The sequence below is a fragment of the Oryctolagus cuniculus genome, chromosome 3, assembly GCF_051225735.1.
Source record: "Oryctolagus cuniculus isolate XC-2025 breed Fujian yellow rabbit chromosome 3, ASM5122573v1, whole genome shotgun sequence".
In the NCBI taxonomy this organism is placed as follows: Eukaryota; Metazoa; Chordata; class Mammalia; order Lagomorpha; family Leporidae; genus Oryctolagus; species Oryctolagus cuniculus.
Genome location: NC_142869.1, coordinates 42,062,805 through 42,081,460, shown reverse-complemented (window position 1 = coordinate 42,081,460; position 18,656 = coordinate 42,062,805). Strand labels below are relative to the sequence as shown.

The window sequence follows — 18,656 nt, the reverse complement described above, 5'->3', positions numbered from 1 at the left end:
GGTGCTTCCTCCTGGTCTCCCATGTGGGTGCAGGGCCCAAGCACTTGGGCCATCTTCCACTGCTTTCCTCGGCCACAGCAGAGAGCTGGACTGGAAGAGGAGCAACCGGGACAGAATCTGGCGCCCCAACCAGGACTAGAACCCAGGGTGCAGGTGCCGCAGGTGGAGGATTAGCCTAGTGAGTCATGGCGCCAGCCTATATACCAGTGTTTTTGATAACTTTGTTACTTTTTATATCACTTATTTGAGATCACTTTCACATACTTAAAGTGATTGATTTCAAATAGATATGGAATTAAACAAAATTTTTTTTAAAGATTTATTTATTTGAAAGGGAGAATCACACACACACACATTCACACACACAGAAAGAGAGAGAGAGAGAGAGAGAGAGAGAGAGATCTTCCATCCATTTGTTCACTCCCCAAATGGTCAGGGTAGGGCTAGGCCAAAGCCAGAAGCTAGGAGCTTCATCTGGGTCTCCCAGGGAGATGCAGGGGCTCAAGCACTTGGGCCGTCTTCCTCTGATTTCCCAGGCACATGAACAGGGATCCAGAATTGGAGCAGCCAGGACACAACTTGTGCCCATCTGGGATGCTGGCATCACAGGTGTTGGCTTAACCCACAATGACACAAGACCTTCCCTAACCAAATGCTCTTAGATCATTTCTAACCATTAGAGCAAGAGGTTTTTGTGGACAATGCATTCCCTACCTAAGCCCAAAACAGGGGGGCCACCTGCTGGACAATGTGGGAATTCTTCCTTTTCACAAGTAGGACTTAGGAGAGCTCTGCTGCTTTAAGTTTAGGTAGATTTATTTCTATATTAAAATTAATATACTAAGTAAATTTCCACTTTACACAAATTAAAGGGCTTGAAATTAAAAGGGAAAAATATTAGGATACATGAAAATCAAGTATGGAGAACAACTGATCCTAGAAGTAGTGGCTTTTTAGTTGCTCCATTTCATAAGTTGCCTTTTTCCCTTTCACAATGCATTGTTCAGCCGAGCTCCACTTATGTGTGAGCACGTATAAAAAGGCTTTCATTAAAGACTTTCAACCCCCACAGCTACACTTCTTCCTCTCCCCCCTCGCCTACGCAGCCAAACTTCTGAACAAGGTTGTTTATACTTGTGGAATCCACTTCCTTACCTCCCACTGGCTCTTTAGTGGACTTTAATCTGTTTTCTTCCCCTGACACTCCATTAAATCCTTCTCACAGGGTCACCAGTAACCACGCTGTCACGAGATCTCGCCGAGGTTCTCTGCTTTTATCTTACTGACTACTTGGGAACATTCGATGGCTGATGGCGCCTTCTTTCCTGCACCACTGCTTCCCTCAGCTTCTGAGACACTGCTTCCTCCTGTCCTCTTCCCACAGTGAGGGCTCTTTTGTCCCCAGGAGGCTTTGCAGGTTCCCCTCTGCTCATCAGTTAATGCTGGCATTGCTTAGGGTCAAGCATCGGCTCTCTGCTCTTCTCACTTTCCCCTCTCTCTGGATGATACTGTTTGTGCAAATGTTTTAATTACCCTTTCCATACTCTCTAGATGACCACCACTCATCCCTATCCCCCATGTCACACTTCAAACACCCAGCAACCTACGAAGTTGCACAACACAGCAGGGTCAGCTGTGTCATCCTATACGCATCTCCTGCATGCCCCACTGATACTCCTGGTATTGCTTCAATGAATGAACGACAACCCAGAGTTATCCAAGGCACAAACCTGGGAGTGATCCTTGATCCTTTTCCTAATCCTTTACCTCTAATCAGTTACCAACGTCTCCCCAAGAGATTTCCATTCCCCTAGCCACCACCTTGGTTACCTCCATTTGTCACCCGAGTTTGCAAAAAATCTTTCCTTTCCATGTACTGCATCCACACTTCACAGCACAGCAGCTGAGGTGACCTCTCCAGTGTAAAACTAGTCACAGCCATTCTGCCTTCTTAAAGCCCTTCAGAGGTTTTGCATCACGCCTGCTCCTCTTGCAAACTCCTTCACTTCTATGAAGCTCTTTGTGACCTGTTCTCCCTGCCCCCTGCTTCCTTTCAAGCGATAACTTGCAGCTCCTTCCTCTCCCATGCCTTACACAGCCACATTGAACGCCCTCCAGTTGCTTGGTGTTGCCAGGGGTGTGCTGATGCTCAGCAGTCACATAGGTTATCCCTTCCCTCTTCCCTGGGAGCCCCGGCCCTATTGTTTGTAGCAGTAATTGGAGTGCTGTTACCCGTGCCTCAGGTGTTGCTCAGCTGCCATGAATTCAGGATGCCTTCCCTTGACGCCTCCACTTTACCCACCCCTCCAACCTCAGCAGGCTTAGGTATCCTGGCTCAAGTTCCCAGAGGAGCCTGTTCTTCCCCATCATAGCACTTTAATTGCTTGCTTGCTTATCACTTTCACGATACACAGTCTCTCTTATTTAACACAGTTAAATGATAAATTGTAACACAGTAGTTTTAGGCCAAGCTCTAATTAATAAATGATAAACTTTTAGAAAACTCAAAGGTCTCATCAAATCCCCATATTTGTTAGAGAAAGAAAGCGCAGTCCACAGGAGTTAGGGACATTTCCACGATCCCACAACCAATTCGTAATTTATAAATCATCCTCCCCACTGCACATATCAGCCAGGACCCCCATTCTCTACACAAAGCTTAGAAAGCCAAAGCTGTAACAAAAGCACGTTTTAAAATTTATTTTATCTTTTTTGTTATGGTTAAAATTTTATCACACCTGCCATTTCTTATTTTTTTTTTTTTATTTTTTTTTGATAGGCAGAGTGGACAGTGAGAGAGAGAGACAGGTCTTCCCTTGCCGTTGGTTCACCCTCCAATGGCCGCCGCTGCAGCCGGCGCAGCGCGCTGATCCGATGGCAGGAGCCAGGAGCCAGGTGCTTTTTCCTGGTCTCCCATGGGGTGCAGGGCCCAAGCACCTGGGCCATCCTCCACTGCACTCCCTGGCCATAGCAGAGAGCTGGCCTGGAAGAGGGGCAACCGGGACAGAATCCGGCGCCCCGACCGGGACTAGAACCCGGTGTGCCGGCGCCGCAAGGTGGAGGATTAGCCTATTGAGCCACGGCGCCGGCTCCATTTCTTATTTAAATACCCCCCTCCATTGGGTGGGAATTTAGCTTAGTGGCTAAATGCCCACATTCCTTGTTGTAGTATCTGGGTCTGATTCTCATCTCCAGCTCGAGAAGCCAGGTTATGGCTCAAGTTGTTGGGTCCCTTCAATCCATTCGGGAGACCTGGATTAAATATCCAGGGTCTGGCTTTTGCCTGCCAGCCGAGCTGTTGGGGGCATTTGGTGAGATGATTTGCTCTCATCTGTTTCTTTACCTTTGAGATAAACAAGTTAAAAACAAATGAATTTTTTTTTTCTTGCATGAGTTATAGGGAACAGAGACCATTCAGGCTTCCTTAGGTGAGACTGTATTTCAAAATTCAGGAACATCTCTTGGGAAAAAAAGGAACCACAGAATGGGCAGGCTCAAGGAATTTTGGGCTAGAAGATTATAATTCAAGCAAGCTTTAGTAACTTTGTTACCTTGTCTTATTCTTTGGGAGCCAGAATGTATGGAATTTACATTAGAGTGCCGTGGCCTCAGCAGGGCTCAACTCTGCTCCCCCCTCTCCCTTTCCTCTGTATACTTTCTAGCACCTATTTCTGTTGGCAACTGGACTAAGATTCTTTGAATTTCCCAGTAACAGCCTCTGAAACAGTTAATCTGATAGGTTTGTCTAATTACGTTCATTACTGACTGCCTGGCATGAAGCCATCTCCTAGGTCACTGTCCAGCTACTGACTGGCCATGTGTGAACACTCAGTCCAACCAGCTGTGGCCAAGTAAGGTCAGCTCTTGTAGTGCAGAGCAGGACCATCCCAGCTCAAGGTCAGCCTGAGGCTATTTTCTTTAGCAGGGAGTCAGTGGCCATGGATAACATCACACACTACTTGTCAAAGGAGTTATGGATTTTCTACATGGTGATAATTTTAAGTTCCTCTAATTTATTTTTTGTGTTCCATGTATGTATGTTCTGAGAAATATCAGCTACTGGTATATTAAGGAATTGAACATGAATTTTTTTCTCCTACTGGTTGCTGATGGTTTGGTTTGCTCAGTAATCTAATCTGGGAAGAATATTCTGGATAGGAAGAAGGAGGAGGGAGGTGTCAGCATGATACTCACAAAACTGAGTGGGTTTGGTGAATGTATGGTGAGTTTTTCCAGGCGTATATATTTATAAAGTTGATTTAAAAATAAGAATGTGAGAGTGATGGTCTTTGACATTTAAAAGAAATGTTTTGACAAGTGCATGCAATGACTTCATGGTGCATATTCCATAAATTCAATAGGAGGGAAGCTGTGGAAATGTATGTCTTTCAAGTGAGTGGTATTTACTGTTGTGAACTTGTTAAGTTACCCAGAGTACTGTCTGTCACTCCTGCTTTCACTCTCACTTTACATAACTAGGTAGTTTTTTCAAAGGTAATGGTAATATGTGAATCTTGATGGGATTCTGGATTTTTAAAAAGTGATGGATATAATATTGGACCTGTGGGGGCAGATTTAGTATGTACTGTAGCCAGATGAAATAATTCAATGAATGTTCATTTGTTTGGGAGTAATAGTGTATTATGGAAATATAGAATGTCCTTATTTTCATGATATGCATACTGGTATTTAGGGGAAGTATACACAGATAAATTGGGACAGATAAGTTGATCAAGCCAACATGATACAATATGAACAATTTGGAACTATGAATGTTATTCTTCAATGGACATGAAAAGTTGGAGGGAAATGTGTTACTAGTAATTTGGTTTGGATGGCTTGACTCTGAGATCCACAACTGGAGCTTGTCTCAGATTAGGGATATTGCCTTCAGTTGCATTAGTGTGGTTTCTTAACTGAATGTTCTGTTGGAGATGATTCACGAGTTCACACTTCATCAATTACCAGATCTCCAAAGCAGTCATTAAGGAGGAAGTTGGGATGGATTTTACCTTTAAGAAGTAGCATGCTTAATTTGGTAGCTATCTTAGCTTCATTCATAAGAAAATGACTCGTTTAGGTAAATGGTGTACAACTATTGCTCCTCTGCAATGCTGGCTGATACCTATTTGGCCACTCCAACTGACACAGAATCTAGAACACATGCCAGGGTGAATGGATGCTCATGAGGCCATTGGTGGGCCAGCCCTGCATGAACCAGGATGCAATCTTACAGGGGACAGTTTCAGTCTATTTAAAATCACTAGTGGTTTGCAAAGAATAACGAATAAATGTCCGAGGTGAAAGGACATGACTAGACCAGATGCCATCCTGCAGTTGGGCTGCAGGGAATGCCATGCACGTGGAAGGCAATGTGAATGGTGCCTCTGCAGTTTTGCAACACAGTACTAGATGTCATGAAAAAAACGAAGTGCCTGCTGAAATTCACAGTGCTGCAGAGATGGTAAAGCAGCTGAGACCCTTTTGTGATCAGTTCACTCGGGTTGTGGACTGTTACCATTGCCTCTGCATTCTTACTGTAGCATTTTTGCAGAATTATTTTTGGATGGACAAGTAACTGGTAACTTGAGCAATATGATCAGTAACTTCTTAAGGGAAAACCTTATGAAGCACATCTGAGAATGTATTTTTAAAATACTTTTCTAATGTCAGTAACTATTTCATTAGTTTTTGCTCTGGAGTTTAGGGTATCCTATATCTTTCAAGTTGTTGTAAATGATCTTTTTGAAACAGAAATGGCATGAGTAGGCCAAGTACAGATTTCTAAAGGAGGTCCTCCTGTGTTTGGCCTTTGGCACTTGGGATGTTGGTGTTAATGGAGAGGTTGGGGTCATTTATTATCCTTGGAAAGTGAATTTGAAGAATTGGAACTTTTAGGCAGTGAGTGTTTGCTTGGCTAATAACCTTCCATTCCTAAAGTTTCATGTGAAATGTGATTGCTTTCTTTTGTCACCTTGCTAAAGGTGGATATTAATCTTCTGCTTTTCTTATTAGATCTGTTGACAGAGATGGAGATTATCGCAGTAAAGGGAAGGAAAGAGCAGAGAACAGGGGAATCAGCAAGCAGGAACTTGCATCGTTTTATTGAATGGCTCTTTTATCAAAGTGACTGCAAGAGAAGTCTCAGGGTTCTGGAATCACCACACAAGCTAAATTCATAAAGCTTTCCTCAACTGAATCACGTTTTTAACGTTTAGCTTAGGGTCTTCTCTAGTTCCGCTCACTGGTGTTGAAGAGATTTTGTTGATATTTTCTGTAAGTGAATTAGGCCCGCAGTCATTTGCCCAAAGCAGACGATGGCTTCTTAAACAGAGCACCCTCGGAGGAACTTATGATATCTTCAGAAATATAACAGATCTGTCACAAGGGATAATGCCTGCCATTCATTTCTTTTGGTGACGGATGATTTCACTTCATTTTTTTCTTTCTCATCTGGCATATATGAGACAACTGTTTTAACATTTTCATTCTGATAGTGAGCAATGTTTCAATGTTTTACTGAACAATGTTGCAGCCTCTAAATTATAAATAAGGAGAGCTTTTGGTGGTGGAGAGGGAACAATAACACCTTCTGGGGTCCACTCAGAAAAGGTCCCACATCAATGCAATTACTGTTATTCTTATTTGCGTACTCTGGTGTCTTTTATAGGACTAATGGGAGACATAATCATGGTTTTTATTTTCAGGAACAGTTTATTACTTGCTATTGTGCCCTTGCCTACATATCATTTTTTTCTTAAGTTTCAAGCAGTTTTTTTGTTTCCTCACATTTTAAAAGTTAAAGTACAAGGAGCTCATCTGTAATGTTGTTGTTATTGGCAGCAAAATGTTGCATTTATTGAAACCTTTCCTTTTCTATTTATGGAATAATATGTCATAATCCATAGAATTTGCTAGGTATGCGAGCCATTGTTTTAAACGATGCACATATACCATCACTCATACCATCACTCTAATCTCAGGATAAGTCTATGAGATGGAGTTGAAAAGCTAATAAGGGGTGGCGCCAAGATTTGAAGTAGTTACTCTGACACTGTTGTTCTCTAGTGAGTTCACCTATGTATTAACAATATGGTACAAATCAAAGCATCTGGGAGGAATTCTCCTGTATCAGGTTTATTCCTGCACCATAAGCCAGTGCGTCTGCCATCTTGGGCAGCCAACTTATGTGGGAGTTGTTTTTTGACTGGGGGGAGGGGAAGGGCTCTTGAGTATTTCAAGGAGAAATCAGTATTCACAGGAGTCTGGGAGTTAACTGATGAGTCTCACATTCATAACATCCTTTAAAGTGTTTTGCTGGTGCCTATAATGAAATCCGATCCTTTAATTTTCCTTTTAGATGTGACCTATTGGGGCTGATATAGTTTTAAATTAACGTCTTTAAATTAAAAATTAGTCTTTTTCCCTCAGCTTTTTTTCACACTCATGAATCCCCTACCATTGTTTTTATATTCCAGTTTCCTGAACATTTGGCTCATAGTGAGATTATTAAATATTCCCAAATTCTGCACCTACATTGATGACAAATACCAGAAATGAAAGTATCAGCATGAAGCTAGCAATTTATTCCTAGAGCATTCATGGGATTCTATCAGAGAATTTTTTTCTGTTACAAGCCATAGTGATCTGAAGCTGGCTTTCCTTCTTTGTATTTTTAAGTTCTATTGGATGATGTGTGTGATATATCATCTAATATGTCCTAATATAAAAGAAAACAATATGATGATGAAAGAACATCTCTTGGCCTGGGAAGCAGGCATTAGTAGTTACTTCCTTCACAATCATTTTCTGTATGAACCTGGGCAATATATTTATTTGGCTTTCTTGGTTCTTTTTTATCTGTAAAGTTATAAAAACTGCTTAGCTGTCCTTCAGATATTTCAAAAATTTTGAAAAATTGTTAAGCACTCTTATTTCTCAGGCCTAAATGATAGTTATTAAGTGACACTTTATTATAAGTTTTCTACTCCAAGCATTTCCTTGAGGTATAGATATTAAGGAAACAAAAGAAATTATAAATAGAGAAAAATGGGATGCAGGAGGCAATTTTGGTGCTGTGCCATATAGGCAGCCTCTTTCCAGAACACTCTGTCACACCATCTCTGTTTCTGTCTGTACGACTCCAGGATTGAAGACTCGGGGCAAGCATCAAAGGAACCTTCTTGTATTGTCTGTCTTTTTTTTTTTTTTTTTTTTTTTTTTTAGCAAAGACCCCCAAATCGGGTTTGCAGCTTTATTACAACTTTCAAAATACATTTTATCTTATCTGTGGCTCAGGAAATCCCAGGTATCTTCCTAGCAGACTGAAATGTGAACACAACTGGACAGTGCTTTGGGAGTTTAAGCCCCAGACAACGCATACCCGGCTCATTGTGCTCTGGTCCAAAGCCTCCTGCTTCTTCTCAGAACTTTTCAGTCCCGGCACCACACAGACAGGACGGTCCGGTGATCCATCAAACCCAAGGGCGAAGGCTCAGGGTTAGGACCACTTCTTGGTGACACTGAGATGGTCGAGCTGGTCTGCAACGAACCTGTGCGGGGCGGGGTGGGGAACTTGGAGGTCCTGGCCACCTTCAAGGCCTCGAAGGCCTCGGCCCTGCGCTGCGGCTTGGCCGTACTCCTGCTCGGCGCTCATGGAGGGCATGCTCAGCCAGTAGTGGTTCTCGGCCTCGATCTCCAGCCGACGGATCATGTTATGCTTCGCAAACACGGACACCTGCGGTGGCCGCCAGTGCTTCCCGCTCCACTGCCGGCCCGGAATGCGATTGCGCGGAGCAGCGCGGTGAGGAACATGCTGCCTGCCGCGTTCTCCAGAACTCTGTATTGTGTTTCATTGACAGTAAGATACCAAGAAAGCAATGAAGATGCCTGCCCATCCTCCACATTGCACATTCGCAGAGTGCTGCACTGTCACTTTCTCAGCTCCTCTCCCCAGACCACAGTCCTCACAGCAGTACACTCTTTCCCTCAGCACTTCAGACAACTGGTGACTAGCTTTACCTGTATTTTTGTGATTAATTGACAGATGCCTCTGCATTCACTAGACTTAATTTCTTTGGGGACAATGATAGTGTCTTACTGTAAGTCTTACAACTTACTGTTGTATCCTAGGAAACCAGCCTGGGGGCATAGTGCAGGCATTTGCTGACTTTATTAGGGTTTCTGATGTGCCTCCTTGGTCATTTATACTTTTTTTAGATTTTATTTATATGTTTGAGTGGTACAATTATAGACAGAGAAAGGGAGAGACAGAGAAAAAGGTCTTCTATCCACTGGTTCACTCCCCAAATGGCTGCAACAGGTGGAGCTGAGCCTATGTGAAGCCAGGAGCCAGGAGCTTCTTCCAGGACTCCCATGCAGTTGCAGGGGCCCAAGCACTTGGGCCATCTTCTACTGATTTCCCAGGCCACAGCAGAGAGCTGGATAGAAAGAGGAGCAGCCGAGTCAGAAACTGGTGCCCATATGCGGTGCAGACACCACGGGCAGAGGCTTAGCCTACTGCACCACAGTGCCGGCCCCCATACAAATTATTTTACCTTAAATGACCATTTTCTTGTTTCTCTTTTGAACCATATTTTAAATAACATGTAAGTAGGTTATATTAGCTGTACATTTCATTTTTGAATAATAAAGGGAATCTTATAAAATATTTGTTCTAAAGTGCCTTGGTTTTGATGGGATTGAGAACCATAGCCTTGTATGTAGTGTGTAATAAATATTTATTTGATGAATACGTGAACAAAGTAGAACTTAAGAATCAGGTCTGCTTTTATAGATAAAGGAGACCACAATAGTTCCTAAAGCAAAGGGAGTATTTCTCAAGTCACATATACATGGATGAGAACAAGGTATTACAGGCACAACACATGGGAATTTCAGACTTTAAATTTAATACCTCTTTATTAAGTTCTGGAGAACTTCTTTTTAAGGGCATCTCAATGCAATAGGTAGGTTTGTTTTGCAGTTTTACAACTTTGATAATTGAGTTTTTTAAAAAATTTATTTATTTATTTGAAAGGCAAAGTTACAGAGTAAGAGATGAGGCGGGGAGAGAGTGAGAGAGAGATTCCATTTTCTGGTTCACTCCCCATGGCTGCGACAGCCAGGGCTGGGCCAGGCCGAAGCTAGCAAACAGGAGTTTCTTTTTTTTTTTTTTTTTTTAAAAAGATTTTATTTATTTGAGAGATAGAGTTGCAGACAGTGAGAGAGAAAGCCAAAGAGAAAGGTCTTCCGTCCATTGGTTCACTCCCAAAATGGCCGCAATGGCTGGAGTTGCACCGATCCAAAGCCAGGAGCCAGGTGCTTCTTCCCGGTCTCCCATGTGGGTGCAGGGGCCCAAGCACTTGGGCCATCTTCTCCTGCCAGGCCACAGCAGGGAGCTGGATTGGAAGAGGAACAGCTGGGACTAGGACCAGTGCCCATATGGGATGCTGGCACCACAGGTGGTGGATTAACCTTAACCTACTGTGCCACCATGCTGGCCCCAGCCAGGAATATCTTCTGTGTCTCCCACATGGGTGCAAGAGCCCAATGACTTGGGCCATCTTCCACTGATTTCCCAAGTGCATTAGCAGGGAGTTGGGTAGGAATTGGAGCAGTGGAGCAGCCAGGCATGGACTGGCACCTGTATGGGATGCTGTTGCTGAGGCCATGGCTTTTAACCCACTGTGCCACAGTGGTGGCCCCCCACCTTTTCTGTACAGAGTTAGGAGCACAGTGATACTTCCCACTCTACCCTCCCTTCCACCCATGCTCCTACCCTCCCTTCTCTTCCCTTTCTTATTCTTTCTTTTAATATTTACAATGACATATTTGCAGTTTATTTTATAATCATAGGCTTAACTATATAAAGAATTCAACAAACAATAAGACAAAAAAAAAAAAAACACTGTTCCTCAAAAGTAGAGACAAGGGCTGTAAACAATCATCAAATCTCAAAATGTCAATTTTGTTCATGTACATTACATTTTTTGTACTCTATTATTTACCACAAATCAGGGGAAACATATGGTATTTGTCTTTTTGGACTGACTTATTTCACTAAGTATAATGGTTATTAAACATGTAGTCTGCTGCATTTTTCAATTTTACATGGATTGTTCGCCATTAAATTATCTTAAACTCTCTTTAAAATGTCTTCCATGCTTTACAAATTATTTTTCCTTGAGAACTAGATTCCCAGCTACTACAAAGACTTATTTATGTTCTGTTTTCACAGTCTTCAGAAATGTTTAATATGTTTAAAAACATTTATTTATTTGAAAGGTAGAGCAACAGAGAGACAGAGGGAGGAGGTGGTGGTTGGGGAGAGACTTTCCACTTGCAGGTTCATTCCCCAATGACCACAGCAGGTAACATGTCTGGGAAGCCAGGAGTTAAGAATTCCATCGTGGTCTCCCACATGGGTGGCAGGATCCAAGTACTTGGGGCATCTTCTGATGCCTTCTCAGACACTTTAGCAGGGAGCTGTACAAAAGCAGAGCAGCTCAGACTTGAACTAGCACTCTGATTTGGGATGCCAGTGTTCTTGGTGGTTTAACCCACTGCACCACAACACTAGAAAATTTAGAAAATTTTGATTAGCTGGAGTTTATTATCAATTATAAAACATATCAGTCACAACTTTTTAAAAATTATATAAAATTACATAATATAATGGTTTTGTTGATCATGCCTAATGTAATTCCCTTTCCTTTTCTACAAAATGATATGGATTAATTACTTTATATAATAAAGATTTGAAAAATCAGTGCTTTGTGTGTTTTGGGCAGAGAGTGTCTGAACAACAGTGCACAAAGCACCATGGAGCTGTTAAACCAGAACTACTATACAACTGTTCATCCATATTTCTTGAGTGTTTATAGAGTAAAAATTCAACTTTTTGGGTGGCAAGTAGAGTACTCTTAAAATATTCTTGCCAAGGTGTTGAAAAATAATAAATATGAGTGTTGCTAACTCAATGCAATGGAAACTTGTATTTTTTGTGCAATGAAAGTATTTTATACATAATTTCCAAATGGCTATACCTGTCATCCCTATAACTTTAACATCTTGGATACATTCCCTAAATAATCAGGCTTTCATTTTAGAGAGCAAGAATCCCAAGACATCTTTAATTAATTTAACCTAATATTGCAAACACAACGATGTGCCAGAAATGTTAACATCAAAAGAAATACATCTGCTATAACATAAAAATGGTTTTGTGATCTGCTATGTTAATTTCTCAAGTGGAGGACATTATAACAGTTATTTCTGCTTCTTCAGAGGAAGGCATTTGACCTCTTTGAATGATTCAGATTCCCCAAAAGCATGAAACTTGATCTAGTAAGGTGGTGGCTATGCACAGCCCTCCACAGTATAGTCTACCCGGTGGTAGCTGGGACAACTGATGAGACATCACCCTGGTGTCCACAGCCAAATTTTACTGCAGAGCCAGCCCTGGTGATTCTCTCTGGGGGCGTGGAATTGACCAGGGAAAGAATATCAGGTTAATCAATCTGTTGTTTAGTGTGTGCTCAGAGATACCCATATGTGTTGGCCTGGAGAGAGAGCCGCATTTATTTATGTGTGTAGCTGTGTATATGTGAGGGTCTTTTCCATTCCCAGACTCTCAATTAGCTGTTTTAAATATTTGTGGTATGCTCTGAGCAGCCCACTCATTTCCTTCACATGTGACAAGAACTGATGCTCTGCTTTTGCATGCACTGGTATTACAAGGGATAGTACAGTTCATGGGAAAAATAGCTGGAAAAGGGCCGTGGTTGTCTTTTGTGAGTCCTCTGCCAAGTTGAAACTAAAATTATTTTCAGACACTGGAGGACAACTGCATTTCCTGGTAGGAACAGGAATAACAAAAATCTTAATTATGTTTTGATAGATTTTAAAGCATGTGAAATAATAGATCACTTACATTTAGAATTCTAGTCTCTTTTAAATATTCAGTAAATGTTAGCTACTATCTAGTGTGATGATAGTATGTTATTGTAAGAAATTCATTAATTGTTATCTAAATGCTGGTACTATGGTGCAACAGCCTGATTTACAATCTTAGTTACATCAGGTAGTTCCTGATTTTGAGAAAATATATGTTAATTGCAGTTTAATGTTGCTGGAAGGATTTGATAAGAGACACTTAATTTTTTTTTTTTTTTTTTGGACAGGCAGAGTGGACAGTGAGAGAGAGAGAGAGAGAGAGACAGAGAGAAAGTTCTTCCTTTTGCCGTTGGTTCACCCTCCAATGGCCGCTATGGCCGGTGCACTGTGGCCGGCACACTGCACTGATCAGATGGCAGGAGCCAGGTACTTCTCCTGGTCTCCCATGGGGTGCAGGGCCCAAACACTTGGGCCATCCTCCACTGCACTCCCAGGCCACAGCAGAGAGCTGGCCTGGAAGAGGGGCAACTGGGACAGAATCCGGCGCCCCGACTGAGACTAGAACCTGGTGTGCCGGTGCCGCAAGGTGGAGGATTAGCCTATTGAGCCGTGGCGCCAGCCATTAATGTTTACTTTTAAAATGTTCATTAATCATCACTAATTCTTGGACTCACAAATTTCTAAGATGATCTCTCTGTGGTTTTCCATGATTCTAAGGGGTACTTTTTTTTTTTTTTTTTAAAGATTTTCTTTATTTATTTGAGAGATAGAGTTACAAACGGTGACAGGGAGAGAGAAAGGTCTTCCATCTGCTGGTTCACTCTCCAAATGGCTACAACGGCCAGAGCTGGGCTGATCCTAAACCAGGAGCTAGGAGCTTCTTCCAGGTTTCCCACGTGGATGCAGGAACCTAAGGACTTAGGCCATTTTCTACTGCTTTCCTAGGCCATGGCATAGAGTTGGATTGGAAGAGGAGCAGCCGGGACCAGAATCAGTGCCTATAGGGGATGCCAGCGCGGGAGGCAGAGGATTAACCTACTGTGCTGGCCCTCCAAGTGTTACTTTCTAAATGTGTTAGGATTTCCTGGAATCTCACATTCAGGAGCCAACCAACCATGGAGGCCGAATGCTGGCCATGGCTCTTGGGACTGAGTCAGTCTGTTCATCCCATCAGCGCCAGTGTGCATCAGTCTGTTACTCTTACTTTTCTTTGAGTTAAAGCAGCCCTTCTCTGGGGCAGATGTTTGGAGCAGTCTGATTCCAGTTACCTGTTAACATGCACTTTGGGAGGCATCAGGTGATAGCTCAAAAACTTGGGTCCCTGCCATTTGTGTAGAAATCCAGATGGAGTTCTTGACTCCTGGCTGTGGCCTGGCCCAGCCCTGGCTATTGCTGACACTAGGGGAGTGAACCAGTGACTAGAAGCTGTCTCTGTGTCTCTGTCTCTCCAGCTTCCTAATAAGTAGAAATAAATAAAAATGTTTAAAAAGCAGTCCTCATTTTTGTTTTCCTGAAGCACCTCCTAAGATTGCTAGTATAGAACTGCCACAGCGGCTTAACATTTCTTTCAAATTGAGTGTTCAGTGGTCAAATTGTCCATTAATTTTACATTCCATTCCACAGCCATCCCAGATTTATTCTAGCATACAAGGGATGTTTCACTTCATATGCACTAATCAAATGAATCCTCCTGGGCTTTTCTCTCTATCCGTCCTCCCTTCAGACTTCTGTTTGAGAACAGAATTAAAGCATAGCCTTCAGAATACTCTGCTAAAATACTCCTAAATGCACACTGTACAGTGACTAGTACTTTTAAATGTCTTAGCTGATCTGAATACCCAATTCATCTTGGAGGGAATGATGCATAGGACAGAAATGTTTGAAGGGAGGAGATCTTGTGTAAGCTGGATCGTTAAGAAGAGTTTGGGGGAGATTTGATAGAAGAGAAAGGGAGGGGAGGGAAGGGAGGTTGCACTGGATTGTAAGAAGTTGCTGCATAGAAAACGGGAAAAACTCAGCATTGTAAGGAATGCCAGAAGGCGGGTTGTTAATAGTCAACTTCACTCTAGAATTTGCCTCGAAGGAATATTTTCTAGTTCTGGTGCCTTAATTGAGAGCACCCAAAGAGAGACAATATGGGATTCCTTAAACCACAGAACAGAAAGATGAACTTTATTGCTTTTAAAAAAAAGCTTAGTTTTTCACTTTTGCTTCCTTTATTAATTAATAGTTGAATTTCTGATTTGCTAATTTTTTTCTGCCTGTATTGTGCAGCCAGCACTTGTTGTCTCCTGGGTTATCAGGGGATGATGTAGTCATGTTCTTGTGCACTGGTACAAACTGTTTTCTCCAACTGGCCATTGTTTTCCAGAGAATCTGGCTTCTATTTACCAGAACTGGCACAGTCTGGCATTGAAGTTTGGATGCCACCTCTCAGAACCCATGAGATGACATTCTGGCTGATTAAAATAGGCCTTAGAGGCTGCTGTGGGAAAGGGGGTTTAAGAGCATGATGTATCAATGGCGTCAAAGGTTTAAGTTATTATATGTCTCATTGTTATCTTCCAACTAAGAAAGAGGTCAGTTTTGCTTTTGATATGCATTTAAAATGCTTGATGATAATTTCAAAGCTAAATGAATAGGGAACTCTTAAAAGTAATGCTCTGAAAATGAATATGGTATAGTCTCATTGTTAACACAGCTTGCTTTTAAAGGAATCTTTCCGTTTGTGAAAACAGTAGCAAGATGTATATCTGTAAAATCTCTCAGATGCATTTTAAACAAATTAGTCACATTTATATTAAAATATACACAGTATAAAAATGTTTATTATAGTAGTAGACAATGTTAATTGTTTTCCAGATCACCTTATATCATTTAATTGAAATAGCTTCTGAACATATTTTCTCAATATTTTAAATCTTGGAACCATGAGGGAGGTCAAAGGCTTTTTATTTTCACAAGAGAAAGTGGCCCAGAGAGCAGCTGGTAGGAGATACGGTAACTGTTGCTGCTGCCAGGTCTCCTTGCTGTAGCCTCTCCTCCTGACTCTAGACTCCAAGTCTAAGTTCTGTCAGGCTGTGTCACGTGGATACTAGCTTTCTTCTTACCTGTGCTGTTGCCATTGGTAACAATGAGGAGAAGGATTTAATACACTTTAAGGAGAGGGCATGATTTGCCTTTGTGGGATGCCATATCATTTAGTGGTAAAGGAACCCACTGCTGGAGTTTAAACTGCAGCTCTTCCGCCTGGCAACTATGTGGTTTTCAGGAAAGGTTGTGTTTATCCATCAGTAAATTGAGAGTAAGAAAAACAATGTAGTGACAACTGAATGAGTATATATATATATACACATATATACACACACACATATATATATACATATATATGCACATATACATATACTTATACACACACACACACACACATATATATATCAGAAGGCAAATAATCACCCAGACTAACCACATTATACATTGCATTATTGTTATTTAAGAACTGTATTTTTCAAAGTGGGTATGACTTCACTTTTCCATTTCAGAGTAGATTCGTTCATCATATCTATACTGTTAAGAACAAACATCCCGACTCTACTGCTGTGATGAATATTTTTCCCTTAGAACATACTTTCTCACTGATAAGCTTCAGTACCCAATCTCTAGACTTAGACTAGTTTATAAACATGTTGTGTGGAATAGAGCACTGGACCAGGAGGCCAGTGACCTGAACTTTAGTTCAGCTCAGTCATTGACTGGCTGTGACCTTGGGCCGCCATTTAATCTCATAGGCAGGCTCAACTTTGTTTCTCCTCATGAGAATGTTAAACTGATTCCATGAGTGAGGTATGAGAAGTCTACTTTAAAACAAACATTTGCAAAACGCAATTATTCATCCCATGTAGTTAAAGGCTTATATTATAAGGACTTATCTATTAATACATAGAGTGCAATTGCCAAGTACATGAGATATTCTAAGATGTTTTCAAATACATGTTTTCTCATACACTCTAATGAAAAATAATGTATCAAGCTAAAGAGATACAGTGGAGCATCATGGATGACCTTGTGTAAAATAGGTGTCATAGCCTTCCTCTGAGCTGCTGCACTGTGGAAGATTGTGCCATCCATCAGCATGATGCCTTTACCCTCCCATCTTTTCTGTCCCTGTTTCAGTCACATTCCTGGGTACTGCCTTGGGGATGCAGAGGAGAGAGAGAAGGGAAGCTCTTTTGTCTGTACACGACATGTTCTTGCTTCTCCATACTTAGTTCTTCAACACCTGAGCTAGTAGAACTGCATACACTTGATCATTGTAATAATGAACTCAAACAAGAACTAACATATTGGAAAAAATCGAAGACACTACTATAATTGACAGCTAATGTGTTCCTGGTTTCTCATTCACTTTTTTTTTTTAATTGACATGCTAAGTGTCTGGAGGCTCCATTAGCCATATGGGGGACATTGTCCTCAGCATGATGTAAAATACAGAAGGAATGTGGATAACTAATAATTTACTAATAATTTATTGATAGGCAGATTTCAAGAATTATCCAATATATTAAAAACCAGCATAAGGTTGTGTGATTTATTTTATAGAATATGATTGGCTTTGTAAGCTCCTATACACTGAGGGGTGATTTAATTTTCAATTATTTAAGGAAAATTTTCTTCATTATTGTGTTTACCCAAGTCTAGGAATGCTAGAGCTGGGTTGGGTAGGAATTGCAGCAGTATGCAGTCTCAGAGAATAGTGATGGGTTGATTGCCCTCAGTACACAAAGGAGAGGGTTCCAGAAGTCAGCATTGTGGCGCAGCAGGTTAACCTGCCACTTGGGATCCTGGTTTCCTGTATCAGAGCACTGGTTTGAATCCTGGCTGCTACGCTTCCCATTCAGTGCCCTGCCACCCATATGGGAGACCCAGATGGAGGTTCCTGGCTTTGGTGAGCCCCAGCCCCAGTTATTATGGCCATTTGATGACTAAACTAGTGGATTGAAGATCTCTTTCTGTCTGTCTCTCCCTCTCTGCCATTCTGCTTTTAAAATAATTAAGTGAATCTTAAAAGAAGAAGTAGAAGAAGTGGGAGAAGAGTGTTTCTTACTACAAGAATCCCAATGGGCAGCCAGCAACCACAGAGCCAGTTGGCAAGACTCAGGTTGAAGTTCTTGACTTTAAGAGCTGAGTCCCACATTTTATTTATCCACTCACCAGTTGATAGACACTTAGGTTCTTTCCATGTCTTGGTTATTGTGAAAAGTGCTGCAGTAAATGTGGCAGTGCAGCTGTCTCTGACAAAGTGATTTCGTTTCCCTTGGCTACATAACCAGTAGTGGGATTGCTGGATCATATAGTTGTGCTTTTTTTAGTTTTTTGATGAACTGCCACACTGTCTTCCACAATGACTGTATTAATTTACATTACCAGGGTTTCCTTCTTTCCACATCCTTATCAGTATTTGCTACTTTTTGTGTTTTTGATGCCCTCCGGACATAAAAAAGGACATAAAAAATTTGTCATTTGGACGGAAGTACAGGTCATTATGTTTAGTGAAACTAGCCAAGCACAGAAAGACATGATCTCATGCATCTGTGGAATCTGAACAATGTGAACTCATAGAAGTGGAAAGCAAAATACTGACGGAGGAGGGCAGGGTAAGAGAGGGAATGGGAAGATTATTTAAAAGGTACTAAGTTCCAGTTAGATATGAATAGGAAATTCTGGTCTTCTGTTGCACAGTAGAGTGGCTATAAGTATGA

At 41.6% G+C, this 18,656-nt stretch overlaps 2 protein-coding genes across 3 annotated transcripts in view; one reads left to right on the top strand and one right to left on the bottom strand.

Annotated features, from left to right (window-relative positions):
* PLCL1 (phospholipase C like 1 (inactive)) overlaps window positions 1-18,656 on the top strand; it is a 451,746-nt gene that overhangs the window by 429,188 nt on the left and 3,902 nt on the right. The window lies entirely within an intron of this gene.
* On the bottom strand, window positions 8,385-8,814 carry LOC100351153 (large ribosomal subunit protein mL63). Its single transcript, XM_008258886.4, is given in 4 exon segments — window positions 8,385-8,566; window positions 8,569-8,623; window positions 8,625-8,793; window positions 8,796-8,814. Coding segments are annotated over 4 exon segments (309 nt in total). The 3' UTR covers window positions 8,385-8,500.